Genomic DNA, 27,729 nt, shown 5'->3' with positions numbered 1-27,729 from the left:
CTCCAGGGCTCGCAGAAGGTTGACGGTCTGAGGATGTAACTGCGAGCCCTCCCCTGCCTCAACCTGAAGAGCAGCTTCGATGACAAAAATTCAGCTCCGCTGCAAACCAGGTGAGCCAATTTGTAAATGCAACTTACCGTGCCAAAGAACAGCTGCTTTTTTGTTTCAAAGGCCAGTTAGAAAATTCTAGATTAAAAAAATAAAATAAAATTCAGGATTTGTTAGGATTTTATTTGTCCTCAGGGGAAAAGAAAAAAAAAGGAGATAAAATCTTTACAAATAAAGGAACTTTAATTCGCAGGTAATACAGAACAGTCCAGTCAGTGGCCGAACACCACAGTATTTACAGAACGCAATGCCTGGTGGCAAATAACGCGAGACCATTATCCTACAGCTGGAAAGTCGCTGAAGTCTGTGACATTCCACTGTAGATATAGGTATTATTAAAAATTACAAACTGCCCTGTAATGACTTTGATAACCTCCTGTGCAGCAGCTCCTGTAAAAGGAAAAAAAAACCCCAACAAACAGAAGTTAGCAAGTCATACTTAAAAAACAGTAATAGAATGTTATTTATCTAGAACTCACTACACTGAAATTATTTCAGAAGTGCCTGATACAACTCCTAGGAGGAAAAAATGCTTTTCAGTACTTCCCCGTATAAAAGAGGCTCAGAAAGCTGTTACTTCAAAAGTCAGCTTTACTTAAACTTTGCTGTATACACTTTCTATGTACATACACGCACACAGAGTAAAAATGTGTGAGCAGACAGACCCATGCATGTTGTGACCTCTCTAAATGGAATTGAGAAGTTCCATTAAAAGACATCATGCACAGTTAAACTGTAAAATAAATTGAAGAGTCACTTCACTGTGATCCCTTTGTGTTCTCCTGTAGTATGAAATATTCTGTACTTTCTTCAGAAGTTATCTTTACATATTTTTCTAAAGCACTGCACATACCAAGTTTCACTTAATCAGAAAAAAAATCCTACATCCAGAGTGTTTAATATATAATTATCTTCAGCACCCCATGAAGCCAAGGAGGTAAGTTAACTGATGTATCAATTTTGAGCATCCATTAAAACATATTTAGTTTTGATAATACACGCAGGTTGAATTAAGGTAAGCAATCAAGGCTATTTATATTTAATAGATACTTAAGCGTATTGTGTTAAGTTAATGAAGATGTGTACTGTGTTGATTTTAATATTACAATTATTCCTTTCCTTTGTTTTTAAACTCAAAGCCTCTTTCAAGCATTTTATTTTTAAACATATTTTTAAGCTAATGGGATTGTTCTACTGAGATTATTTTTTAAGTTTATTTGGTTTCTTTTACTGACTTTAAACCCTTGCTGTGCCCATTTTCTCAATATACCATAGGAGGTCACATTTGGAGAATGAAGGGGAGGGATTTTGTTCTAATACTATCTCTGACTACAGTCTGCAATTACAGTCTTTGCTCTGACAGTACAAAGTAATTAAAACAGTGGAGATTCTGATTCAAGTATGTGCTACAGCAGGTTGGTTTATTTGTATGTTCCTCAGAAATACAGTGACATTCTTACCTCCCATGAAGGCAGCAATAGCATGTGGTTCAGCAGCTCCATAGCGACAACTGGACAGAAAAGTAACAGTTAGTATTTTCAGGTCAGCTTTACCAACAAAGCGACGCTTAAGATACAATACTTACAACTCATGAACATAGTCATCTTTCACCACTACAGACAACCCATGTTCTTGTAAGAAACCAGTAAGGCAGGATTTTAGTTTTCCAATATCATCTTCTACCTGATAGTTGTAGACACCTGGAAAGTAAGTTAACTGTTTCATCACAGAACTGTAACACCATATGCAGAGTTAATGGATTTAAATGGCAGTGTAAGTATTTTATTTTTCTGAAAAGTTTCAAAGCCGATTAATGTATTAAATTATTAATACTAGATGAATAATAATTGACAAATCATGACAAATTACTGCATAGCTGAACCGATTCATAATCCATGCAACCCATTTTGGTGGTATTGATTCAGATAAATTCCTTAAGTTCCCAAAGAGAAAAAATTGTCACTTTAATTTTCACATTCTTAAAGTTTTATCAATATGGAAACAAAACCACAACTAAGGCTGTATGTGGAGTTTATAACTAGTATTACAGTAACTATTGGATTTTTGTATGTCTTTCGATGACATGAAGTAAGCCTGGTATTAACATACCTGGATATCTACCATGCTGCTTATAAAATCTATCCACAGCCCGTAACATCAAGTACAGGACTAGTTCACTGTCTGGGTTATCCATATGGGAAACTGAAAACAGCAAGAGAACTGGTTAGCTGGTACAGATGAAACGGAAAAAGAAACGTGTTGAATTACTTGAAATCAAGTATTTCCCATGTGCGTAAACTGCAAAATCTGCAGTAAAAAGAAATCTTAACGAAAACAACCTGCAATTGAGAATCTTAGTGTCAACTGTTAGATACACAATTCTGACTCCAGAATGTATGACAAAACAATATTGTAAGTATTTGATATAAACTGTTCAGTAAACATATGCATGTTTCAACTCTGACAGCTGATATAACATTAAATGGGATATTTCTTAGTTACAATTTTGGGATTTGAAAGGCATTCTTCATATATATTTAACTGTAATGACAGTAATTATAAACCAGGTCTTAAATCCCTTAACATACAGCTCAGTGGTCTTCATAATACTAACTACTACTTAAATCACATTGCATATTACCAATTAATTCAAGGAGCTTTCACTTAAATTATAAATATTACAAAAAGTATGTATACACAAAATGTATACACTTTGTATATACATTTGTATATACATTTTGCCCAAAACATTCAGAGGACTTGTCTAAGCTTAATTTAAACAAACTTTGATAAAAAATATTGCCAGCTTTTTTATTTTTTTTAATTTATGCAGATTCAAAAAATAAAATGCAATATTAAGTAACTAGTTTTCTAGTTTACATACTGAAAAGATAAGTTGAAAGGGGCCAAGACAATTATTCTCCTATCTTTGGTCAGGTGAAAGCACCTTTCCAGCTCTGTCAGAAATAACTAAGAAACAAAAAAGAGAAGTTTGAAAAAAACAATGTTTTATTTATGTGCCATCAAAATTCAAATCGGCAAGAAAAAAACAACCCTGAACAACCCCTGAGAACAACTCAACATTCTAGACCTAAAAAAAAATTCTAGTTGATGCCAAATTGTAAAACTGCATAATGAAACAGAATGTGTAACATACAATTCCTTTTGATCACACAACCATTTCAAATTGAAAATGCAATAAAGTGTGTGCCAAAAAGAAGTACTTACTGATTTCATCCTTGTTAAAAGTGTTTAAACCATATTCTTCAGACAGAGATCTACATCGTACTACTCGGAGAAAAGCCGAGTTGCTGCCTAAGCAGAAGGTGCAGAAAGGAGAGCATTACCTACTTGAATGAGTTACCAATTACTAAATCTTTACTAAATAGTATACTATATATAGACTTTAGTATCTTATTTTGTGTGTATATATATAGTAATTAATTATAATTAATAATATTAATAAAATACTGGTTTGTATCTCCGATGTGTTAAACACGAAAGACTAAAACTTACCATAACTTCATTTAACACTTTTCTGTTTATTCTGGTAGCTTGCTGTAATAAGATCTATTAAACTACATTTAGGTCTATGATCACAAGTATTTTAGTGGAATACTTTGTGCTTATTTACTTCTAGAATCTAAACGTATCTGTCATGTTAATGTAACAGCTCACAACACCTGTAGCTCTACTACAATGATTCATCAATCGCAGCTCTCAATTTCATGTTTCCATGCTGCCAATGAACACGGGTTCTTTCCATCTTCCACTACATCTAGCCCTGTCTCATGTACTCTCAATTAATATTCTAACAGTACAGCTATGAGTGGGAAAAGTTTCTTCTCCAATATCATTGCTCTGAAACAACCCAATGTGCAGCTACTACCTAGCACTCAAAAATGAGGGACTGCGAGGTTCTCGGGGCTCCCAGCAAATGATCTATCAACGCAGGGGCAGCGTGCTCTTGGCTACCTGCTTACAGGAGTATTTTCCAGTCACAGGGAGACTTAGGCAGGCTGCTGTGTGGACATGTGCACAGATCCAGAACAGACATAACCTAAAATGCCATCAACAGTACTACTTACTGCATCACTGTTCTACCTTTCCAGACTACCAGAAGCTGACAGAGCCTGCACTCTGAAGTCAGTATCACAGAATGCACAACAGTGATTAAGTACTAATCACAGAAAGTAGATTACATCTGCCACCTGTTGTCTGGACCTGAAAAATTATCACATCTTTTAAAAGCCAACCTTTATAGACGCACTAGTGAGAGATGCTGAACATCTGTTACTTCAACTGAAGATGAGGGATGCAACTGCTAAGCACTTATTTGAAAAATACAAATACTGTGTTACTGATTAGTAACTACATTGGCATTCAGAAGTTTTTGACTATTTGATCATTTGCACAAACACAGCAACAGAATCCAAGTGTACTCACAAAGCAATTTTAATTCTCTCTCTGAAATAGCTTCAGGTGCCTGAAAGAGAGAACATACTCATTCCAGTACATACAATGACCAGAAAATTTTTATTTTCAGAGATATTAATATATTCATTGTGGAACAACTAGTCATTCTTGGAAAGAAAAAAAAAAAAAAGAAGGTATTTTAAATAGTAAATAATATATTCCTGTATGCCTTTTACTTTTATATGACCAAGCCAAAAATGATAAATAAAACGGACCACAGATATTCAATGTCTTTAGAGCTTACTTAAGCCTTTTGAAAAGAATGAGGTAATTAAGCCTTCTCTTTTCACATCTGTCTCCTCTGACTTATTTCTGTACAGAACATCCGGGTAAAAATATTTCTATCCTATCAGAATGGCTGTATGTTTGCAATTACCTTGCCTAGGGATTGTAACAATTTAGCAGCATGGTTACCCACAGCAGCAATATCCTTCTTTGCTTTTTCACGGTATCTGTTAAAAATAAAGTTGTCTTAATAATTACAGCAGAAAGCCATCAACTTCACAGCAAAGACCACTAGCTTTTGTTTTATATTATAAAGACAAAATACAAGCCACATGAATGGAAGTGAGCCACCTGAAGGCCATGAATGCACTTATACCTCCCTGTATGAGTGTTCAGCACAGCTGAGCTGTTCACTAAACGTGTGTTTTAGAAACTGGTTACAATTAAAATGAATATTACTACGAACAGTCAGAGGTAGCTGTTGTTCTGAAACTACGTCCTTCATTAGGCTTCTAGTATTTCATTAACTTCTGTAGTTTAATATTCGTAGCCATAGTATATTAGTTTCATTGTGACCTATGACAATGCAAACATCTCAACAACACAGTATTTAATAAAATTCAATTTAAGAGCTCATTTTAAGGAACTGTAATTGTTTTATCTGCAAATTAAAACCCTGTAATGCTTATTGGAATTGAGAACTGAAGTACACAATGATCTGGAAATTCAGGACTGATGCTTATAGAATTCAGATTTACAAATTAGGGTATCTGTGCAAATTCAAGCAATTATGGTTTCATTTAGTAAAATATTGATACAAGTTCTTGGCTTTACTATCATTATATAGAATCACTTCCATGAAGCAATGGCAATCAATTATTTTAGACATGCAACAGATTTGTGGTTTTATATCTGTCTTTTTAATGCTATCTGTCACAGTTCTGAGGAACACACCTCTAAAGTTACAGATTTCATTTTGACTAGTAAAGGCACACAATCCTTTTTCTAGTAGAGGTTGTGTTTCAGAATCTATGGAAAAACAACCAAAATCTATTAGAAAGAATACCTTCCCATTTGAACAATTCAACAGTGCAATTGCACAAACCAAGTCTTCTGCAAGATACTTCTTCATTTTAAAAATAGTAACAAAAGGAGGAAGAAGCAATCAACTGCAAAGAAAATGTTAAGCAAGTTTTTCTGGCCCAACAATTTGCATCGTGTCCAGGACACACAGGAATAGTAAGTTCATGTTGAGGATACATAATGGCCTTCCTAAAAGCTCGATCCATGCTGATGCTGTTTAGAATTTGCAGTAAATATTCATTCACACCCTTCCTTGTCTACCAAGCAATCCCTTCAAAGGGCATGAGTTGGACTGAAGTATTTAGAATTAAATATCTAGGAAACTAGAATTTCTGTAAGCAGGTTGACAGATGTATTGAGGAGACAAACCAAGGGCTGTGTTTAAGCAGCTATTTGCTTTGGACAGCAGTCGCTGGGCTATGGGATCTACTCTCTACAGCAAGGTCTTTACTAGATCTGTAGTTAAGAAAAGTGATCACTTGCTACCCAGCCTTCTGAGACTGGGATGTGCTGAAGGCTTAGGTGCTGGTTCCAAACAGCATACAGCATCCATCCATGGACCAGACAGCCCCAGGCCCCCATGCTTCCCACACCCCTCTTCACGCCGCTCCCCCCCCCCCCCCTTTTTTTGTTTTTAAAAGACAGGAATTCAAGCACTTTCTGAGGTCTGAAGTCATCACCATTTACTACCATTAGTACCTATGAAAGAGAAAGTTGTATACTTACACATTTTGCAATTTGATGAATTTATTGGAGTCCGCTATCATATCAGGAATAGTGCCACGGACAGGCAAGCTTCCTTGCCCCTCATTTGCCACAAATTCCTTTACCGCTCGAGCCAAAATCCAGAAGGAGGATGACTGCAAATGCACAAGAGGCAGTTATGTAGACAGATGTTATTTATGATGCTTTTTCTACATTTAAGTCTTACCCTTAGTTACTCATTACCTGCTCTGTGAGATTTATGCAGCAATCATCATTAAAAATCTCTTCAATGCATCTTGGAATCTATAAAAAAAAAAAGGTGGGGTTGTATTTACTTGACTTTCAATTTTGTGAATTATCTCAACACTCATTACCTAAGTGATCCAACTCTAAGCAACCTCAGAGTGTCATAGCAAAACCTCTTCTGAATCTTACATAGTCAGTGCTTCTCAGAAATATATAAACAGCAGCACCGCCTGAGAACAAGACACATGCTTCTGATCAAAATGAACATTACCAACAAAATTTCACCTATTTCCATCCTTCTACATGGAAGATTTAAAAAAAAAAAAAATGGTAGCAGCATCAGCAAAAGGTACTACCAGTCCCAGCTGCCCATCCTACCTCCTTGAGGCAGAGCAGCAAAAAGGCCAGGGAAGCGAAGAGGGGCTGCAAAACTGAGTGTTTTGACTCCTTAGCTGCTGTGGTTCAGTCTGGCACATAAACTGGAATAAACCACTAACAACCTGGGACACAGCTTGTAGTGGCTCAGACGTCAGCACTAAGTTTTACCTGCTGCTTTCTTGGGAGACTTAACTGTCCAAGCAAGGATCAGCACAGCTCAAATAAAAACGGAATGTAATCTAGAAAGAATCACAGAATGTGCTTTTGCAATTTACCATGGATGAGAAATTAAGACAATCAGAGCTCAATTCTAAACTGTGAGTTGCTACTTCAGGATTATTTAAAAACAATGAAAACTTCACTTTTAATGTTTTTAAGCTCGATCAGTTTATGAAAGGAATTTCCTAACATGCTTCTTCAAGTGGAAAGTACTGAATTTGCCGAGTCAAGGGTCCCTTGCAGCATTTCATTTCTACACAGAATAAATACTATAGCAAGCAGCTTCAGTATAGCACAATTTCAATCATCACAGAATGGTTTAGTGTGGAAGGGGCCTTAAAGATCATCTAGTCCAACCCCCTGCCATGGGCAGGGACACCTTCCCACCAGACCAAGTTGCTCCAAGCCCCGTCCAACCTGGCCTTGAACACTTTATGCTTTCTGAGTCTTTCTCCTAGCCATATATTTAAATTGGATGTAATCCACACCAGTGACTGCTACTTCTTTATAATTATACCAAGTACTTTACAGTTTAATCTGTAAAACAAAATCTGATAAAGTCTAAGACAGGAATACACTACTAATGAACTCTTGTTACTGACTCATTCTACACTTGAATTCAAGTCTTGAGGAAGGAAATGAAAGAATTTCCATAAGCTACAGTGCCACCTAGCCTACATCTATTTTACTACACGATTTCAATTTTAAAAATTGTACTAATCCTGTTTTACCTAAATATAAATGCAAATGGAATGGAATTCCTGTCCTAAAAGTGCATAATAAGTTTTGAAAAAATGAGGTAGTTGAAATTTCTTCCATTTTGTCATACAAATGTTTATTTTACCTCTGTGGTATTTAATGCTGTGTTCACATTTTTTATAGCTTCTTCAAAGTTTTCCTCATCTTCTGGGGTCCCATTTTCATTCTTTAAGATACCTTATTGAAAAAAAACAAAACAAAACACAATCCCCTGAATTACGTATCATTTAGGTCTAACCAACAGAGCAGACTGGCTTTGGATGTACTTGTGGCATAATAAGTAATCAGTGAAAAACTGAATTACCAGTAAGATGTACTGATAAAACTAACTATACATACATTTTGCATACAATTAATTTTCCTGTGATGTTAAACAGAAGTTACTTATCAAGAAAATACCAGTTTGTGTGAGAAAGAGAGTAAAGTTTCATAATCGCTAAATTAATGTAGATGGTGGTAGAAAGGCAATTCAACTCTCCTTCCTATCCCCAGCCACGCTGTGTGGGCTTTTTTTCATCAAATTTGGCAAACACTTATGAACCTACACAGCAAGCCAGACCAAGAAATGGACTCCACTAAAAACCTCATTTAACCAAAGGTAATGACTACAGATCAGACCAGTTCCCTAGCCCAACGTGGGGATACGGATGACAGAATCACTCAGCAATGTGCATGCAGGCCAGCTTTAAATGAGGAAATACCAAAAATTCAGTTAATGATTTATTCTACAATCATTTAAGATAATGTATTTCTATATCTTAAAAATGCCTCATTAATTTTAGCACCTGCAAAAGGTATAGATTTAAATGTCTGCAAAAAAGAAGTCTGTTCACATACTGGTTACAGTGTATTCTGCAGCTACACCATCTCTCTCTGTCTCTCCAGACTACTTGGAGCTGCAATGATTACAAACAGTTTGGTGGGTCAACTGACCAACCAAGTATTCCCAGTTAATAACAATTTTGGTGTCAAAAGCCACTTGCCTTCGTCTTTGCCACATTTTCCATGTTAAACATCAACATTTTCTACAGGATTTTGTCTTAAGGCCTCACCTCCCACCCAAATCAAAACATACTCTTGACCTTAAACAGCAGACAGTAAGAAACACTGCCACGCTGCATCTATAAGCAAATCTGGGATGTATAAAACAATCATTTAGCAGAAGAATCATACTGTATATGCCAGCAGATTTTGATAAATTAACCTCGAGAGAACTTCTGATTATTTTTCAGGTATTGCCTTATATATTTCTGCCAGTATGAGTAAGTGACTCCTGGGACATATATTACCTTGCCGAATCAGTTGTCTGAAGGCTTCTTTTTCTTTGTAACTCTTAGGCAACTGATCGCTTTTCTAAATTTAAAAACACAAAAACATTTTGTCTTTAAAATATCTACTACTAACCTCATTGTGTTGAGGCTGCTGAACTCTAGAAGTTTGTCATTGTTCCCATACATTCACATGGTATTTCAATTAGTAATTTTTTTTATGATTTCACTTTGTTTTCTTTATTGCATTTGCAAAAATTGCCAAAATAATAATCTAGTTTAGAAAAGACATATCTAAAGTAATAATAGACTGATGACTTATCCAGTTCTGCAATATACCTCATTGAACCATTTTGTTAGGTACTTGGCTACAATCACAATCCATGGAGTGTGGCTATGGTCCTGTAATTGAACAGCAGAGAAATCTTTGTCAAGTTCAGCAAAGATACAAGGGAGACAAATTAAAAACTTATTTTAAATGAAAAACTCCTGACATCCCTTCAGCTATTATAAAAACACAGGATGTCTTCCAGATTTTGATTTAGAAATAACATTCTCTAACTACTATAAACCAAACTATTAAATTATTATTCCTTTACTTAAAAGAAGGGTGGCTGAGCCAAGTTTTTCAATTTTTTTTCTGGAGTGGAACTTACTTTATATACCAAAGCTCTGCAGCAGTAGGTAATCATAAAAATAAAATTAAAAAAAAGGGGGAGGGGAGCAGCGAAGGGGAATCAATCTAACAAGAGATCAAGTTGTCCAAGAATATTCCTTACTTCCCAAGACCCCCACTTGCTTATGGTTTAAATACAGATTGCAATGTTTGGAGCGGAAGCCAAGAATAGTACCTGGTGACTGATTCTACAGCTGCCTCTGCTCAGATGAGACTCAGCACCAAAAAGTAATCTGCCAAGAGCCATTTTCATAGAATCCCTGTTCTGTGTTTGCACCTGTCTTAGAGCACTTAGCGCAAACCACACACCAACCTTTTTGTCCATCTGATCCAAGTCATAAGACTGAATGTGTTCCCTCAGTTCTGGAAATGGTTTGTCCAGTCTCAGATCTTCTAATGTATTGTCAGGATGAGATTCAACAACTGTGAAAAAAAATTACACAATGCATTTCACGGGTTTATGCCCAGCCTTACATCAAATGCAGCACATCATCTGCTCATTTAACTGCTTGATTCCCACAATAAGTGTTTTGTGTAAGTTAACTTTAATGTCAGGACCATCTCCAATTTTACTACTTGTTGCAGTCCATAATTTCTATGCATTCCTCAAAGGATGCTGCTGGTGATGAACTCCAAACTGTGTAACACTTAACAAATAGTAAATACATTACAAGATAAAGATGAAAGAAAAAAATCAAAGTGACATTACATACTGAAGCTTTCAACCTTTTAGCAAAGTCTTTATCTCAGAAAACCCTCTAACCTGTATGTTCTTTAATAACGACTCTCATATAACCAACCAGTCCATAAGTCCTGCAGACCAGCAGAGGAACGTTAAAATTCCAGAGAAGTTCAGCCAAGCGCAGCAACGTACTGTAAGGAAAAACATTTTTTTTTTTTCAGATGTACAAGAGGACAGCAGTTAACCTGAAAGTTAACTCTTGTACAAGTCATTTGTGAAAGAGAAGTTTTCTGAGAAAACTCTAATATTATCATGGTTCAAAGCACACATAAGGGGACTAATTTTGTATGTGAAATTACACTAGTTAGAAATATATTTATCCATTAGCTTCCCTATATGTAACTCCATCCTCCCAAATGATACAAATATCAATTTAAAAAAAAAATAAAATTCAATGAGTTGTGAAAGAAAGAAAAAACCTAGATTCTGTGTGTTGTACAAACGTAACTTCCCATAGGGGCAATTCCCACGAGAGGTTTTTGAACAGCACATAAGAAATACTGTATTCACGAATGCCTGCAAGGGAATCACTGCCCCAAAGAGGCAAGCTGGCTCTTATTTCTGTAACTGAGAGCATCTCTAGCTCCTCTGTAAGTAGGGGGACAGAGAAATATATAAACTATGAACAACAGCCACTTCCTTACAAAACCAAGATTTAACTATTCATCTCTCCAGCAAGCTCTCGCCTCTGGGGAGGCAGCCTGTCTACTGAAACAGAAGCATGCTCTTCTCCTCCAGTTCCTCAACGCTCTGTGAGCTGCATTTGTCACCTGCGCTGTTTACTGGAAGGCAGCATGGGAGAGGCCTCTCAGCAGGAAGATGTTAAAAAACCAAAACAACTAAAAATCAAGATCTTGACGAAGTTTATATGGGCAATATAATTACATATATAAGTAAAATGGAAAGAGCTATACAAATGATAAAATACACTTGCAAAAATCTAAAGAGCTCCTATTATCTACTGGGGCTTAGATAAGAACACTTGTTACAGCGATTCTGGACCAGAAACAACTTTCACTACAAAAGAGTACTTGGCACAGACAAATACACCTGGAGACATCACTTAGGAGTCAGGCATGGACGGGAATGAGATTCGAATCTAGGTATTAACATATAAAAAGGTCCATAGAAAAATGCCATCTTTACTGTAAGTAAAGTAAGTTTACTGTAAGTTCCTTCACAGTGAGAGAGTACCGTCCTGCAAGAATATGCCTGCAATTGAAACCTGCTTTTACAACTGAATGAAAACAAACAACTGTAGATGATTCTTTACCTTTCTGGTAGTTGTGTTGCAACCACCAAGTTAAACCGATTAAAAAAGGAAGGGTCGTTGTCTAGAAGTTTTTCTGGACTCTAAATAAGAGGAAAAAAAAAATATGTCAGGAAACACTGAAAATTTCTGAATACACAGCAAGTCTGTTCAACATTCAATGTAAAGCGTTAAGTGAAAGCTATAAAATTATGATGAAGGTATAAAATGTTTAAAATACATAAACAGACTTTTTGCAAGTAACTTCAGATCTTCTTCCTCAAATGTTGTTTTATCATGAAGCTACTTACAAAGACAACACATAGCTGTTACTCGATGCTTTTATCACATTGTATAACAAGAAACATACAACTTTAGGAAAACAAACCTCTTCGACAAAGTTTCCAGAAACATCATTATTCAATTCTTGCAAGAGCTCAGTGGCACTCTGGGCACGATTCTGTTTCAGAACAATCAAAACAACATTTAACTTCTTGAAATGTAATTTATATGGTACATCAGTACTACATATGCTACATGTTAAAAACAAAATAACAAAACAAAAAAAGGACCTTCTAATTTCAAGCCTTGCTTATCTGAAGAAAAAAATAAATCCCTTAACAGCAGGCACTCGTTTGAAACCATTTTTAGTAACACCATTTTAAAAACAAAAATGTGACAGCTATTTATTAATTTCAGGAGTTACATACGCCTTTTGTACTCTCTTATTTGTGATTTTTTCGCCCCATTCACCTCTCTACTCTTAGCTTTATTCTTTCAACCACAGTTTTCTTCCAACTTATCCTTACAAAGATTTTCTTAACCATATCCTGTTCATTTTTCCATTCAATCTTGCCAAAATTGAGCTTATCTTCTGACTTATGAGCAACTATAAAGTAAGCATGAGGAATTCTCTCAAAGAATAAATAGATTTTAACCTATACATAACTGTTTTTACTCATAATACTAGATTTCAGTATTTACTCAATACTTTCATGATTTCAAGACACCTACAGTGGCGTCTCCTTACCTGACCAATATGGCTTGCTTGTAGAAAGAAACTGGAAAGGAGACAAGAGTTACACGTGAAGTTTTATTTTGAAGAAAAACAACATTAAAACTACATTTTGTAGTGCAGAATACGTTGCTGATTCTCATACATGACAAACCAAATTCCCCCTTAAACCTGCTTTCTTCTCCCCACAGCTGTTATATTTTATTTTCCTCACGATCAGTTTCTTAAAACTTTCCAATGCTTGAGCCACAAAATCTGAAAAATAAGCTATGCCAAACTCCCCTAGAAGCTGGATCACACCACAGATTCGTTTTCACTAGGCTAATTGAAGACCCATCGGTTCTCCTTTCTTCATGTAATGGAATATCCTTCCCCCTCATCTAACCCCTGTAAGTAGACAGATACTTGTAGCTATCTACCGAAACCATAAGAGAATATGATCTAGAATTAGTAAATAAATCATTTTTATAGGACTTGCAGAGAGTGTCTTACCCTTCCCCTGCTGCACACAGCCTTCCAAAGCCATGACAGCTAATTAATGGCTATTGCTCACAGTTCCACAATGGTAACTTAGTGTTCATTAGTTTATCTCCATCACCAAAATGATGGAAAATGCATTTAGCCATGCTGAAACACAAGCAAGTCTTGCATTGTCGTACCTCAAGATTACAGCAAACAAGTTATTTTTAAATATTTTTATATTGAGTAGACCATAGTCTGTATAAACTTGATTTGTGAAGCAAACAGACCTGTGAGATGCAAAAACAGCAACTAAAAAAACTATGTAAAATTTAGCAGCTAATATCAAAATGATGGTGCACGCCGCACACGTCACAAACATCCAAACCCACAAAAAAACTTGGGAGAAACATATAGAGACTTTTAAAATTATTAAGAACATCATAGGATTTCTTAACAAGCACAGAGAAGGAACTACTTATGAAACCCTGTTACTTCTCAACTTGTACTGGAAACTAGTAACAAACCTACTTATTTCCAACGTCTTCTCCAGAGACCAGATTCCCATCGACGATTGTGAATGAGCCGATACCTCGGGGTGGGGGGAAGAAAATCACTATGAATACCTGGGCGTTATGAAATTATCAGACACATTACACAGAAAATCCAGCCGAGATGTCTACTTACCTGGCAGCACTAAGTTTTTGAGAATTTCGGTTCCTGTCGCTGTTGCATTTATCACACAAACATGGGCAGACTCCAAAGCCTCTTGTCCATGGTCACCCCACAACCTGTATTGGGATGGAGACAGAAACACGCTGAAATTATTTCATTCCAGATTGTACAGACGATATGATGAAATGAGAAAAACTTGAACAACCACAAATGGAGGTTGACATATGACTTCCCATTCGCTGTTGAGTGGGGCTAAACAGCAGTAACCAAAATAAGCTTTCCTTAAAAAAAACTTTCTGTGACAAAGTTGCAACTTCCTAAAGAGCAGCCCAATTTTACTGACGTTTCATTTTTCCATCCTTACACCCCGCACCCTGTGAACGCGCACGCCTTTTTCTGCTGTAATGCGTTTAACTTTCTAAAAATCACCATAGGTCAAAACACTCCTCACACACGCTTTGTCCTAAACCTGAATGTTCTCTTTTTCGTAAGTTTTATTATAACTAATGCATTTTTGTATTTTTTTTATAATTTATAATACAAGGCACTGAAACGTACAGGGGGATGGGAATCTCTCTTGATGAGTTTGATGAGGTATTTAAGACGTGTATAAAGTGAAAGGGAGGCTGAAGGGGGCGGCGCTCGGTGACAAGCGCCCACCGGTGTCAGCGCAGCCGCCCCGCTCCCTCCGGGGGCACAGCCAAGACCGGCACCCTCCGCCCTCCATAACGGCCCGGGCGCGGCCTCCCCCCCAACCCCCGGCGGGCTCGGCCGGAGCCGGCGGCTGCCGCCCCGCGGGGGCCCAGCCGGACCCGGCCCGGCCCGGCCCGGCCCGGCCGCCGCGCCTCTCCTTGCGGGCAGCTGCCGAGGAGGCCGGTCGCTCCGGCGGCGCCGGGGCGGTACCTCAGCTGCCGATCGTAGCGCTGCTCCTTCAGGCTGGCCCGGCCCGGCTGCGCCATCACCGCATTCACCCCTGTGCGCAGGCGCGACTGGGCACGGGCGCATGCGCGGGGTGGGCCCACCTCCGGCGCCCAGGGGTGTGGCCTGCGGGGTGTGCGTCATCACGCGTCGCGCGGGGAAAGCGCGGCAGAGGAGCACTGCGGTAGCGGCGTGTGTTGTGGTGTTGTGGTGTTGTGGTGTTGTGGTGTTGTGGTGTTGTGGTGTTGTGGTGTTGTGGTGTTGTGGTGTTGTGGTGTTGTGGTGTTGTGGTGTTGTGGTGTTGTGGTGTTGTGGTGTTGGTGTGGGTGTTGTGGTGTTGGTGTGGGTGTTGTGGTGTTGGTGTGGGTGTTGTGGTGTTGGTGTGGGTGTTGTGGTGTTGGTGTGTGTTGGTGTGCGGGTGAATGGCCCGTCGTCATGAAAAACGGGGTGTAGAGGCTGGGAGCCCCCCGGGAGCCGCGCACCCCTCCGCCCTGCGGCCCCGCCTTCCCAATGAACCCCTTCTTCCCTCTTGCACCGTGTTCTATTCGAGTTTTTTCTCTGGCAGAGTGGTCTGTTAATTTTACGCTTGTCTTTTTTGTCGTTTTCTTCGCAATCCCTTCTTTACTTGGGGACCTTCCCTCTTTCCCCCCGCCTTACGCCAGAAAGAGATTCTCGGAAATGAACGTTGAGCTCTTTCCCTCCCAACCCCCGAGTCTCGCTGTGCAGCCCGGGGAGAAGCGGTACCGCTCTCGGCTCCTGAAGTTAATGCCGCGTGCATGAGAATCTCGATATACGGTCACCACATTTTTGTTTGCAAAGAAAAACTTGAGAAAAAAATTTGAAATTTCTATTGTCCATCAACAAGTGCAGGCAGTCACTTTTAAAATAAAACAATTCTGCTTTTTAATGTTTAGTGTTGGCAATCTGCCCTCCTGTTCGCATTTACCCTGTGAAGTGTTTTTGTGCTGTTTCTGGATTCGTTACAGGTTATTTTAAGGCACACATGAAAAACAGATGTCACCTGAGTGCAACACCTGTTTGGAAACTGCCAGCATTAGTAATGGCTGTGTAAGAGGAGAGATGAGCTGCCCCAACACAGAAGATACTCTGTCAAGAACCTGAGGTGTAGCAAGCTCGGGAGTGATGAATGTTTTAACGTTTAACCTGCTCCTGCCCATCGTACTTCAAAGGCTCTGGAGTGAGCAGCCTAGACCCAAACTAACAGTATTGCTGCCATATCTTTGTTAATAGGCAGTGACACATCAGGCACACTTTTAATATGCATTAAATAAAGAAGGACATGACACCTCATTCATTAAAGATGCTCAGCAGGGATAATTGCCAAGTTACTTAAGCAAATACACTCTGAGTGCCATTTAGCCATTCGCCTTGGAAACAAATACCTATTCTTTCATTTTACGCCTCCTAAAACACAGCGCTGCCCTCTACGGTGATGCTGTACAAGACACCAAAAGCATTATCCTCAAGTGACACGATCTCCTTGTGCAAGTGCCTCCCCGTGACTCCAGGTCTGTATTACAGAGACAACTTGCCTTAGAGACTCAAAACCCCAGTTTCCTCAAACCTGCAAAGTTTAACATGTTCAGCTTCTATTTGGCATTCCAATCTTACCTGGAGCTTTGTAACCGTAACGGTTAGTTCTTATGTAGCAATTTTAATAAAGGGAGCTCAAATTAAATCATAAAGATAATTATTCCATATAGAGGGATGGGAAAAGTGGAGCGTTTGTTGTTAGTTCACTGTCACAACGCAGTGACAGGATCAGAAGAAGAACCCATGTGTTTGTGTGAGGCTGCTGCTCCGGTCACTCACCAGCACTGTCCCGGAGGAATAAAGCCATCAGTATGAACACTGAGGAAGACAGAATTGTTCTTTAAGGTCGCTTGAAATGTTTCGCTGTACTGGATGGAACTACATCTTCCCGTCATTCACTCCTTTTTGAGATGCAGTAAAAGCCTGTGAGAAATTTGTGGAAATCACGATTACTTCACTTCTAACTCAGCACTGGAGAAATGCACCTTTTAAGCACCTGCCACTCTGTTCTTCTCACTTCCCGTAAGTTCCTGAGTGTGCCGTAACTATCCTCAATTCAAGCTAGTAAAATTGAGATCAGAATTAGATTACTACCACAACTTTTGAAATGATAAATGGCAATTTGGGGACAAAATCGCTGAAAATCCATTCTTAGAGGCAGCCAATGTCAAGAGGCATCAGGGTTACCCAACACTGTGATATCTGTGTCAGCAGCAGCATTACCCTAGCTTTATGGAAAACCTAATATTTTCCTCAAACAGAAAGACGGCTGATTGGATGGGGGAGCACATTAACCTGTCATACACACTATCATTTATAGCTAAAATTTTATCCAAGCTATGTTTTTCTTTCCTCCCAGGTACAGTCACTCCCCCTTTTCACTTTTCCTAAATCCAAGCATTTTAACCTCCAGTTTGGGGAGGCCGATTCCTGCCATGGCTTCAGCACGTTCTCTCATCTCAGAGGTCTTCCTACGCCCTGCCTTGGTAGTCCACATACGTAGACATCTGTGTGGTGTTGAATGTGAGAAGATAAAAGCTGAAGTGGAGAACGGTGTCAAATGCACATAGACATTGGGCCGCTGCAATGGCAGTGTGTCCTGCGAGGAAGGTCTGCGCCTCCGTTTTTACGTTTCTCTTGAAAACAGTTGCTCAGTGTTCTCTGTCTTGCATACGGTTTTCCCCAATCTATCATCTGCTTTTTTTAAATATATAAAATTCCTCTTCCATTTCTTCTTTCCACTGGTACATTGGTATTTTTTTCACCTTTTCCCATGGCCTAGAATAGCTTTCCTGACTATCTGCATCTGGCTGCCTCTGCCTCCATCCATCTTCCCTGTCTGCAAGCACAGCACAGAGCCACACAACAAAACATCACAACTCCTCGTAGCAGTATTTTAACCCGATGGCAGCGCTGCTATGCCACTTCCAGTGCTTCAGTTGCCCTGAGGACCCACAGACATACCTGCAGTGTCAGTGCCCGGCGCGCATCAGGCCAACGCAGGGACCGGGGCAGGTCACAGCAATGTAGCAGGAATACACCAAGACATCGACCCCAGTAAGTCATCATAGAACTACTCTGTGGGCACCTTTCCAGCAGTTCACATCCCTTATCGAGTGATTTAGCTTGCATCAGTGAACCTCAAAGGTTTTATAGCTGACTCCTATGGAAAGCTCCTGAAGAGGAAATGAAGCCTTACGAGGCAGTACCACAATATAAAAGTTGCATAAAATGCTTTCATTGATTTTTTTTTCTTCCATTTTCTTGATTGCATAATGGGAGAATCCCTATTTCTGTGTGCTATTGTCTTTGTGAGAATCAGTAAGTTTATAAAACATAGCCTCGACAGATGGTATTTCCTCAGATCTAACAACATTACTACCAAGGAGTAGCATGTGGCATTTTTCTTGCCACAAAGATTTCTTAAGACAGTGCGGGCAACTGCTGGACCATGCCGCATAACTGAGGCTTCACAGAGCAGCTCCTTTCTTTAGAACCTGCTGTGTTCTGCTCCCCAACATAGCCACACTTCTATTTTTGTCTTTTGAAAACGTTTCTTTAGAGTTATGAAGGAAAAAAAAAAAATCAGATTGCCAATTTATCCTTAATTGGTGTGATTTTTTACCTTGTTTAAAAGTAGCACAAGTAATTTTTTCTGAGATGAGAATGTTCCCCATCTCATCTAAGCACTGATTCAGAAGTTTTAATTACAGATCAGGTGAAAACACTCATTTTTTGCAGCTGGAGAGAGTGTTTAGAAAAAGAGAGGCAGTTAAGTGGGTGATGTTTCCCCCTGCAGAACATAAAAGTGAGAAGAGCAGCTCCCGTTTGAGCCTGCACAGGTTACTGTGCCCGGACCCTCAGAGTGGCTCACGCTTCCTCGTGGAACGGGAAAATACTACGACTTTTCCCCAGCTCTGATCCCCATGCCACCTGGACGGTGTTGGGTCCTCTCTTAAGTCCGGGGACTTCAGTTATCTCCGTTTTTCGGTTATTTCAGTTTTACTGAAAATTTTATTTTCCCTCTGCTGTGCTGAGTCAGCAAACAGAGGGAGCACTGGGGGAGCGGGAGCTTTGCCCGTCCCGCAGGAGCGGCCGTGGCTGCTCTGTGTCTTTAAGGGGCTGCCCCCGCCGCCGGGAGCCCCTATAAAGGCAGGTGAGCCGGCGGGGCCCGGGCGCGGCTCCCGGCGCGGCTCCGGCGATGAGCGGCCGGCACAGCTGGGGCTACGGCCGGGATGACGGTAGGTGTCGGCGCTTCCACGCTGCGTCTCTCTAGCTTCCCCCCCCCACCACTCGTTTTTTCTTTCTAGAACTGTTGCCTGAGCCCTGCAGAGCTGCCTGCATTTCCATGTCTGCAAGCATCAAGTGTATATAGCAGGTAATTAATTACTTTATTGATAATAAATAGCACCCAGAAAGCGGCAGTAAAAGATGCACAAACTTACGCCTGCTGCCTTTTGCTGCTGCAATTGATGTTCCAAAACTGAGGGAAGCAGTGATGAGTGGTTGTTTTTTTCAGGCTGCAGATATTACAGATGGGTCCCTTTCCAAAAAGCTGTTATGAGAAGGATTAACTGTGTCTGTCTCTCCAAAAGCAATTCTTTTAAGTAAAGAAGGTTTAGTAGAGCAGTAATAGATCTTCTGATCCTGTGCAGCTGTTGAAATGTGATATCTAGGCTTCTATAGACATGAATAAAATAAGGTATATATTTTTATATTGCTGGAACATCAATAAATTGTACAGATCAGTATCAGATCTGTTACAGAACAATTTCTGCTTTCTGGTTTGACAGTTTTTAATTTAGTCATCCTCCTTTGCTTCCCACCTCCAAGAACGTGTGTCACAGACTGAGAGGGTATGTGAAGCTACTGAAAGATTCCTACAAGAGTGTTTTATAGCGCCCGTATCCTTCACAGAGTGGGATGGATGAGAGACTGGCGGTGTCCAAGAAGACAATCGTTTGCGTAACCTTCAGGAGTCTCTCTTGACAGCAATTATTTTAGCTGCTGAATGTCCAACAAGAGTGTTCTGCATAACCTTCAGGAGTCAGTCTCTCTCTCACTCTCTCTCTTAACAGCAATTATTTTAATTGCTGTGAGTCCAAAAGCAAGTTTGAATGTCAAGTGGAACTGGTTGGTGCTAGTAGATAGTGTTACGCATTTGGGCATATAGGTAGTAGGAATAAAGCCGTGTGTTCTTACAGAGCTCGTAAGAGACAAATTATACTGCCAAAGCTTGTGTAACAGTATTTAAACTCTAAATCTGCTTTATAGGCAGGCTGAGTAAAGATATTATTTTATAAGCTTAGCTCTTCAGAAAATGCCAAAGACAAGAGTATAACAGATGACTGTTTTTGTTATGTAAACTCAAGGAGGGTTAATACCTGTGCTTGATTTTAAAAAAGTTTCCGCTTGTGAAAGTATGTGAGAATGCTGTAATTAAAAGTGTGCTTCTGGGGGAATTTTAAAGTAAAACTGTTACTGTTGATATTTTCTGAACATAAGCAGTAGAAGAATTTAATTGCTTCCTGCACTACGATACCAAAGTAGAAAAAGAAGTGGTAAGAATAAGTAATTCTCTGATACAGATAAGGTTTTGTTATCTTGAACAGCATAAGAGTGTTCCATCTCTGGCGGCAGCGAGTTGTGTTATTAAATGGGTCTTGCTCCCCACTCTGTTGGGGTCAGGAAGTCAAAAAATGTTAATTACCACACTCTAACCTTCACTCAGGGTAGAGAGATACCACAATGGGCAGGAGTGAAGAAGGAAGCTGCCTCAAAGATTTACTGCAGTCATAAAATGGTTTTTAAAAATAACTGCATAGTCAGTAGCTAAGAGATTGAGTCATCTGCATCTAATCTGAATCACCAGAGCTTTTACACTATCTTTGCCAGGAAGAATTAAATGCTGTGTCTTTGGGGGAGTGTAGGTGTGCGTGCAAGTGTGTTTACACCTGCACCTGCCTTGGAAGGGCTCAAGAGACCTTAGCAATGTAATTACAAACTCCCCAGAAAATTAGTGGTGCAACTAACTGAAGAAACAGTGATCTGTTGATGTGCTGTGGTTCCCTCTGGGTGTTTTGTACAAGATACTTGAATCCCCCATCTTGTTGCAGCCTGCTTGTGCTAATAAAAACACACCAGCTTAGAATTTAAGTGAAGTTCTCAGATACCAACCTTTCAAGTCAATCCTGCTCAGCAAGCTTTGCTTCGAGCCTCATGAAAACATGTAATGATTATTTTGTGTGTAGTAGGAAGAAAATAACGGTGCTTTCCTTTCTTTCCTTTTGAAGGACCTTCAGAGTGGCACAAATCTTTTCCTATTGCCCAAGGGAACCGCCAGTCACCTATTGATATAGTTTCTGCAAGAGCAGTTTATGACCCTAACCTGAAGCCGCTTATTATCTCCTATGAATCATGTGCATCTCTCAACATCTCCAACAATGGCCATTCAGTTATGGTTGAGTTTGAAGACGCTGATGACAAGACAGGTGAGACTAACGCACAGCCAACTGACTTGGAATACCATTCTCTACTTAATTGTCTCCCCTCACTAAGTCATACCCTGTATAACTGCAGTTTAGAACAAGGCATATCACCAGAGCCCTTTCTGTTTTGTCTTCTTGAGCCTCAACATTTCTTGTCTTCACTTGAGTGTCCCTAGCAATGCAATGCAATACTGCACAGCAGAACACTTTCTGCATCAGGGAAAGCTCTCGCATCAGGAAAATCAGGGGATTGTTTGCAACGCTTCCCTTTTAAATAGGGATTGTCAGTTTGTTAGATGGGGAATCCATGCATCCCTCCAGCACTCCTCAACCACATCAGCATGTGGAATAGGTGTGCACACTCCTCACTGCCCTGTTTTCACAATCATCTGACTCAAAGATGCGAACACACGTGCAAGCTCTGGGTGGCTCGCTGCCCTGCTTCCACCCGCAGGGGCAGGGAAGAGAAGAGGGCTGCCAGAGATCAGGACATGCAGCGTAGTCGTCACAATCACAGTCCACTACCCCAACCTGTATCTGGACCAGCCAGTCACTAGCTGTCACACTCCATCGCTTCCTTCTTTCCCCCACTGCCTCACAGCAGTTCAGTTTCTTCAGAAATTATAAAATCTTTGGGCAATTGTGAGCAGCTTGTGGATGTTGGACTCTCTGCATTTGTATATTCTTGTCTCTTGGCAGAGAACAGAAATGCTTTAAGTGATTGATTACTTCTGTTAATGGTAGACCATGCTTTTACATCTGGGGGGGTTGGAGAAGAGCATTCAAATGGAAATGATAAAGTAGCTGATAAATGGAAAGAGTGCGTTAAACCAACTTTTTTTAAACCTATCAATCAGCTGATTTCATCTTCTGTTTGGGTGTGTTTATTGATTCTATCCAAATAGGGTATCCTAGATACTCAAAACAAGTTACTACTTCTGTCAAGTGACTTGTTTGCGCTGGTAACCCTTTGAAGTAAAGGCTAGGGGTTAAAGTTCCAGCCATTTTGTTGTAAAACCTCTCATGGAATGAATCTAAGAAACTGCCTGACTGAATGGTCAGGTTTTGAAGCATCTTCACCGAATTTGAAGAGAAGACTGGATGAGTAATTTCCAGAATCTTGCTACAGAGAACCATTAAGCATGTCGCTCTACAAAGAGAATTTGTAAAATATATCTGGATGCATTATCTTAGCTTGCTAACTACTTTTGTGTTATTCTAAGCTGAACTGTATCAGTGTAACAGTGAACTTTATCCAGCTTCAGAAGTTTAAGAACATCATCTATTACTCTGCATCTAGAGATACAGACTTGGAGCGCATGCAGGAATGACGACCTCTGCCCTTTCTACACAAAGCACATGCCTTGTGTTAATAACACTTCCAAGGAAGAAGACTGCGAGGAGTGGAAAACGTGGTTTAAAGTGTTTTTAGTTGTGTTGAAATAGATTTGGTGACTCACAGCTCTGCCTAAATGGCACAACAGAATTTTGACAGTAACCCATCAGAGCTATATTTCTCAAAATAATGTTTGAGACAGGTGATGCATTCCATTGCGAAGTTCAGAAAAAACATACTAGGAGGTACTTAATAGTCTTAATTAATATTAAAACCTTTGCTTTGGTAAGACCAGTTTCCTGCGTAAAGGCCAGCTGGAACTATGCATGCGTGGTAGCACTGTGCAAGCCACAGCTTTAATAATTTTTAATAAAATGTTATGGACTACACTGAGGGTAAGGGTTTTACAGTTACTAAATGTAATTTTAATTTTTTTAATATAAGACTTTAATCAGGTTTTCATGTCTTTTGGGCAAAACTTATTTGATTTAGTGCCATATAAAATTACAGGAGGATTACCAATACTGTTGATGAAGTATCTTCTATAGGTGGCATCTCAAACATTAATCTGTTCTTAAGTGTTATTTCTAAATGATGTATGAAGTTTCTCTGTGGCATTTCCTCACCTTTATAAGGTGATTTGAGATTCTGAATGGTGTTATGTAAAGTGCAAGCTATTATATTACCTCTTTTAGGGGATCAGGTATTTAAAGGAAACAGAATATAGATAACTTCCACACAAAGGGAGGACGCTCTAAAGAGGAAATGCTTATCTGAATTGTCTACCTGATGCTCAAGGTATCTATGCTCTTCTGCACAAACTCAAGTAGCACTGTCGAAAATGTTTTAGGTACATGAGTTTCAAATTGTGATTTATTTTTTTTAATATTCAACTTGGATTTATTGTGTTTTAACAAGAAACGCCTAACTGTAACAAAGCTACCACATCTTCATATGTCAAATATACTCTTTCAGAAAAGCTACAAAATTCTGTATAAGTAGCCACTCAATGTTTTTAATTTAATTTTTTACAGGAATTCAGGTGCTTTCCATTTACAATAATTTGATTTCTTAGTGTCTGGATGATGCATATCTTTGATACTGGCAACTGGGAGATGCTGCTGGCTTGTTTTTGACTACTGTGCCAACAGCAGTTATTTTTTACTAACAGGAAGCCCAAAAGCCAGAATGCTGAAGCCTTTTCCTCTTCTTTTTTTTTTTTTTTTTTTTTTTTTTTTTTTTCCCTGCCCAGCAATCAGTGGAGGTCCCTTTGAGAATCCCTTTCGGCTAAAGCAGTTCCACTTTCACTGGGGGACAAAGCACAGCCAGGGATCAGAGCATACAATTGATGGCAAACCTTTTCCGTGTGAGGTAATGAAGTGTTTTTACAGATGGGATTAATTCATGCAAATGGTGTTGACAAACAGCTTTGTCTGCTGCGGGGACTGCATGTTCTTTAGGATTCTGATTGCTTCCTCACCATGGTTAGGGCAACGCAGACTTTAACGAGAATTTTATTCCTTACACTGAAGTGATCTGTTGATCACCCTGCTTTTTAGAATGCAAACTTATCCCCCCAGTGCAGTTCTTTCTCCAAGACTCTGTGGTCTCATCCTAGTCAGCAGGACACAGCTAGCTGCTCACACAGCACCTCTTAACAGTCCTTTGCTGCGTAGTTTAGCCTGCTGGACACCCTTGATTGTATCCCCTTCACCTGCATGGACGGGAAGGCTATACTGACGGACATGATGCTGAGGAGCCACATCCAGCTCCATTAGCTGGCACAGTTAGCCTCGGCTTCGGCTGATGATCGCAACCTGTGAAAGGACCGTGCTGGTGCTATCCATAGCTTAGAACTGGCTGCATCTGAGGGCTTGAGAGGGAGTTCTGCAAAGCTCAGAGAAAGCACAGGCCTTTCCCAACACACTCTATCCTGAATATTACAGTGGCGTAGCAGCCTGGAGTCTACCAGTGAGTGCTGGAGCACAGGGCTTCATGGGATGAAGGCCCATACCAGGGAAGTTGGGTCACAGGTTAACACCTGATTTGTTTCAAACCAAGGCTGATATATAGAAACTCTGTTTAGTGTCTGCCCATGCTTATGGACTGGTCCAAAACATTGAACCTGTGCATCTTTCCAAAGATGCCTTTGGAGCAAAACTTACATTCTGTTATGAACAACCATTAGTGCCTGTTAATGTGACTGCCCAGGGCAGGGGGGTTCAAACTAAATGATCTTTAAGGTCCCTTCCAACCTAAACCATTTGATGATCGCAGCTTCTATCACTAATTTGTTTAATTCTTATTTCTTATTTTTCTTTAAAGCTCCACTTAGTTCACTGGAATGCCAGAAAATACGCAACATTTGGAGAAGCAGCAGCAGCTCCAGATGGCTTGGCAGTAGTTGGTGTTTTCTTGGAGGTAAGAATCACAAAAATAGCATGTTTACATGATGAAAAGTATTATGCTGTCAAATGTTTGAGAACCAAGCTATGTATTTAAGAAGTGCTTAAGGAAAACAGATGACTTATTGGAAGCAGTAACTCGTTACAAATTGCTGTTAAAATTACTTTAGTAGGAATGCTGAGATTCAGATAAGAAAACAACACCTATTCAAAGCGTAATTATAGTAATTCTTATTTAACTGGTCTATTCCATTCCTTTAGATTGGGAAAGAACATGCCAAAATGAACAGACTCACTGATGCTTTGTACATGGTAAAATTTAAAGTAAGTCTTAAGCTCTTTAAATTTAATTGTTTCTGGGATATCCTTTAAAAATCAAGCTCATGTACATGTTTGAGGCAAAAATGGAAAGTCACCCACCACAAATCCTCCTATGGTTGGAACATCACCATAGCTGTAGTCTCCTCTTCCCCTCCCAAGTTCAGCTGATTTACCTAACCTCAGGTGCCTCCCAAGGCTGTATTGATCCCACTGGTCATCCAGAGGCTCTGCCTTTCCTGGAATATCTAAAATCAAAAGCTCTGTGACCCTTCTGGCTCTTGCACTCAGCAAAATAATCCTCTTCTATTCCACCTAGCCTCAAACAAGTCAAAGCTGGCTGCCTGTCTCCTGCTGCAAAGCTCTGCCAGGGGACAATTTAATGAGGCTCTTCTTACAGTGGTACCTGAAGGTGGTCTTTAACCAGATGTATCTGAGAGCTTTGCTGAAGATTGACACCTGCTGCACTTTCTCAAGTGCTGACAGATTAGACCACTACAAATGTTACCCTCTCTGGATTTACATGAGGTTAATGCATTCTATAACACACATGAGTTCCAATATGCAAAATAAACTATATCTAATGCTTGAGTGGGCTTATTTCTCACTCCTCTGTATATATGCATGTGAAGGAGAGGAAGTGAAGGCAGTTACACAGCACTATGTAGGCTGCAGACACTAAATGATACTTTGATATTTAAGTGATTTCTTCCACTTGCTGGAAAGAAATAGTTACTGCTCAGCAGAGTGATGGAAGGTCTGCAGGCTGCCATGCTACTCTGGGATAACGTGCGTTATTAGGCAGTCAAACCTTTGTAGACTTTCCCTTTCCCCTACTCTTTAATATTACTTTAGTATTTTTTTCTCATTCAAAGAGAGTTCTTTAACCTGCACTTAAAAGTAAAAAGGTCAATTTCAAGTATCAATTTTTTCTTCCCCCAGGGAACAAAAGCTCCATTTAGAAGCTTCAACCCCAAATGTCTCCTGCCTTTGAGTCTGGATTACTGGACATACCTTGGTTCTCTGACAACACCACCCCTTAACGAGAGTGTAACATGGATAGTGCTGAAAGAACCCATCAGAATTTCTGAGAAACAGGTAAACTTTGGATACTCTCCCAGTTCTTGTAGGATTCAGCACTGGATAAACAGGTGGTGATTGTGTTGATTTGCAGTGGGGCTATGTTAAAAGACCATTGGCCTGTGCATAATCCTCCTGTTCAATAATCAGTGCTGCTGTTTTTTCTGTTAATGCTCTCTACGATCTCTGCTTGAACCCAATCTATTAACAGAATAAAATGTACTGAATAGTTTCCTTTGGTCCTTTTCAAAAAACATTAACATTGATTGCCCTCTTAAGTGGTAATTATTTCACCTGAATTTACAGCTGGAGAAATTCCGCATGCTTCTCTTCACCAGTGAGGAAGACCAGAGGATCCAAATGGTGAATAATTTTCGCCCCCCTCAGCCTCTTAAGGGGAGGGTAGTTCGAGCTTCCTTCAAGGCCTGAAGAAAACTGATAATGGCCCTGAGATATCCAAGAGCTTCCACATCTGAGATACTATAAACAGAAACTTTGGTCTTCAGATCACTCATGGAACACACAATATAGCCATTTCCATCAACATTCTACTTGGAGGGGGACAATCTGCTGATTTTATATTCCATTTGAATTGTTTATTCTTTTAAGAAATGGGATCTTTTTAACTGGCACTTTTTAATATAAGGGATAGTTGAGTAAATGAGTGTTCTCAAAGACCCGAAACTCTAAGAATTAAGATGAAATCAAAATCCCACTTAATATAAAATGGGAAACTATGTAGTGATCTACTAGTACTGATGGCCACAAATTCTAATTGTCCCATTTAATACATGTTGAAATGGTAGTCAAGAATTTTGGACAATCTGGGCTTAAATTTTCTTTACCA

At 39.6% G+C, this 27,729-nt stretch overlaps 2 protein-coding genes across 3 annotated transcripts; one reads left to right on the top strand and one right to left on the bottom strand.

The window, feature by feature from the left end:
• Positions 1–269: 269 nt before the first annotated feature.
• Positions 270–15,247, bottom strand: NAE1 (NEDD8 activating enzyme E1 subunit 1). Of its 2 annotated transcripts, XM_082489317.1 has the most exons (20): positions 15,187–15,247; positions 14,296–14,399; positions 14,140–14,200; positions 13,165–13,195; positions 12,523–12,594; positions 12,159–12,238; positions 10,907–11,016; positions 10,457–10,566; positions 9,807–9,869; positions 9,489–9,552; positions 8,285–8,376; positions 6,841–6,900; positions 6,619–6,752; positions 4,961–5,036; positions 4,555–4,594; positions 3,337–3,423; positions 2,218–2,310; positions 1,694–1,808; positions 1,569–1,618; positions 270–498 (listed from the first exon to the last, which is right to left on the bottom strand). In XM_082489317.1, the coding sequence occupies exons 1-20, from the start codon at positions 15,240–15,242 to the stop codon at positions 389–391; spliced, it is 1,608 nt and encodes a 535-aa protein (XP_082345443.1). In that variant the 5' UTR covers positions 15,243–15,247; the 3' UTR covers positions 270–388. The 2 variants fall into 2 exon arrangements, with proteins under 2 accessions (XP_082345443.1, XP_082345444.1); XM_082489318.1 differs by lacking the exon at positions 15,187–15,247 and having other exon boundaries at positions 14,136–14,200; positions 14,296–14,390.
• Positions 15,248–19,456: 4,209 nt separating this feature from the next.
• Positions 19,457–27,311, top strand: CA7 (carbonic anhydrase 7; the record flags this gene model as incomplete). Its single annotated transcript, XM_082489340.1, has 7 exons — positions 19,457–19,496; positions 21,549–21,746; positions 24,332–24,450; positions 25,405–25,500; positions 25,746–25,808; positions 26,745–26,900; positions 27,189–27,311. 7 exons carry the CDS (start codon positions 19,457–19,459, stop codon positions 27,309–27,311), a joined length of 795 nt encoding a protein of 264 aa, XP_082345466.1.
• Between the last annotated feature and the right edge of the window lie 418 nt (positions 27,312–27,729).

The sequence above is a fragment of the Vanellus vanellus genome (assembly GCF_965231255.1).
Source record: "Vanellus vanellus genome assembly, chromosome: 12".
In the NCBI taxonomy this organism is placed as follows: Eukaryota; Metazoa; Chordata; class Aves; order Charadriiformes; family Charadriidae; genus Vanellus; species Vanellus vanellus.
Note: the sequence above shows the minus strand (reverse complement) of the source record. Positions and strands in the feature narration are given on the sequence as shown.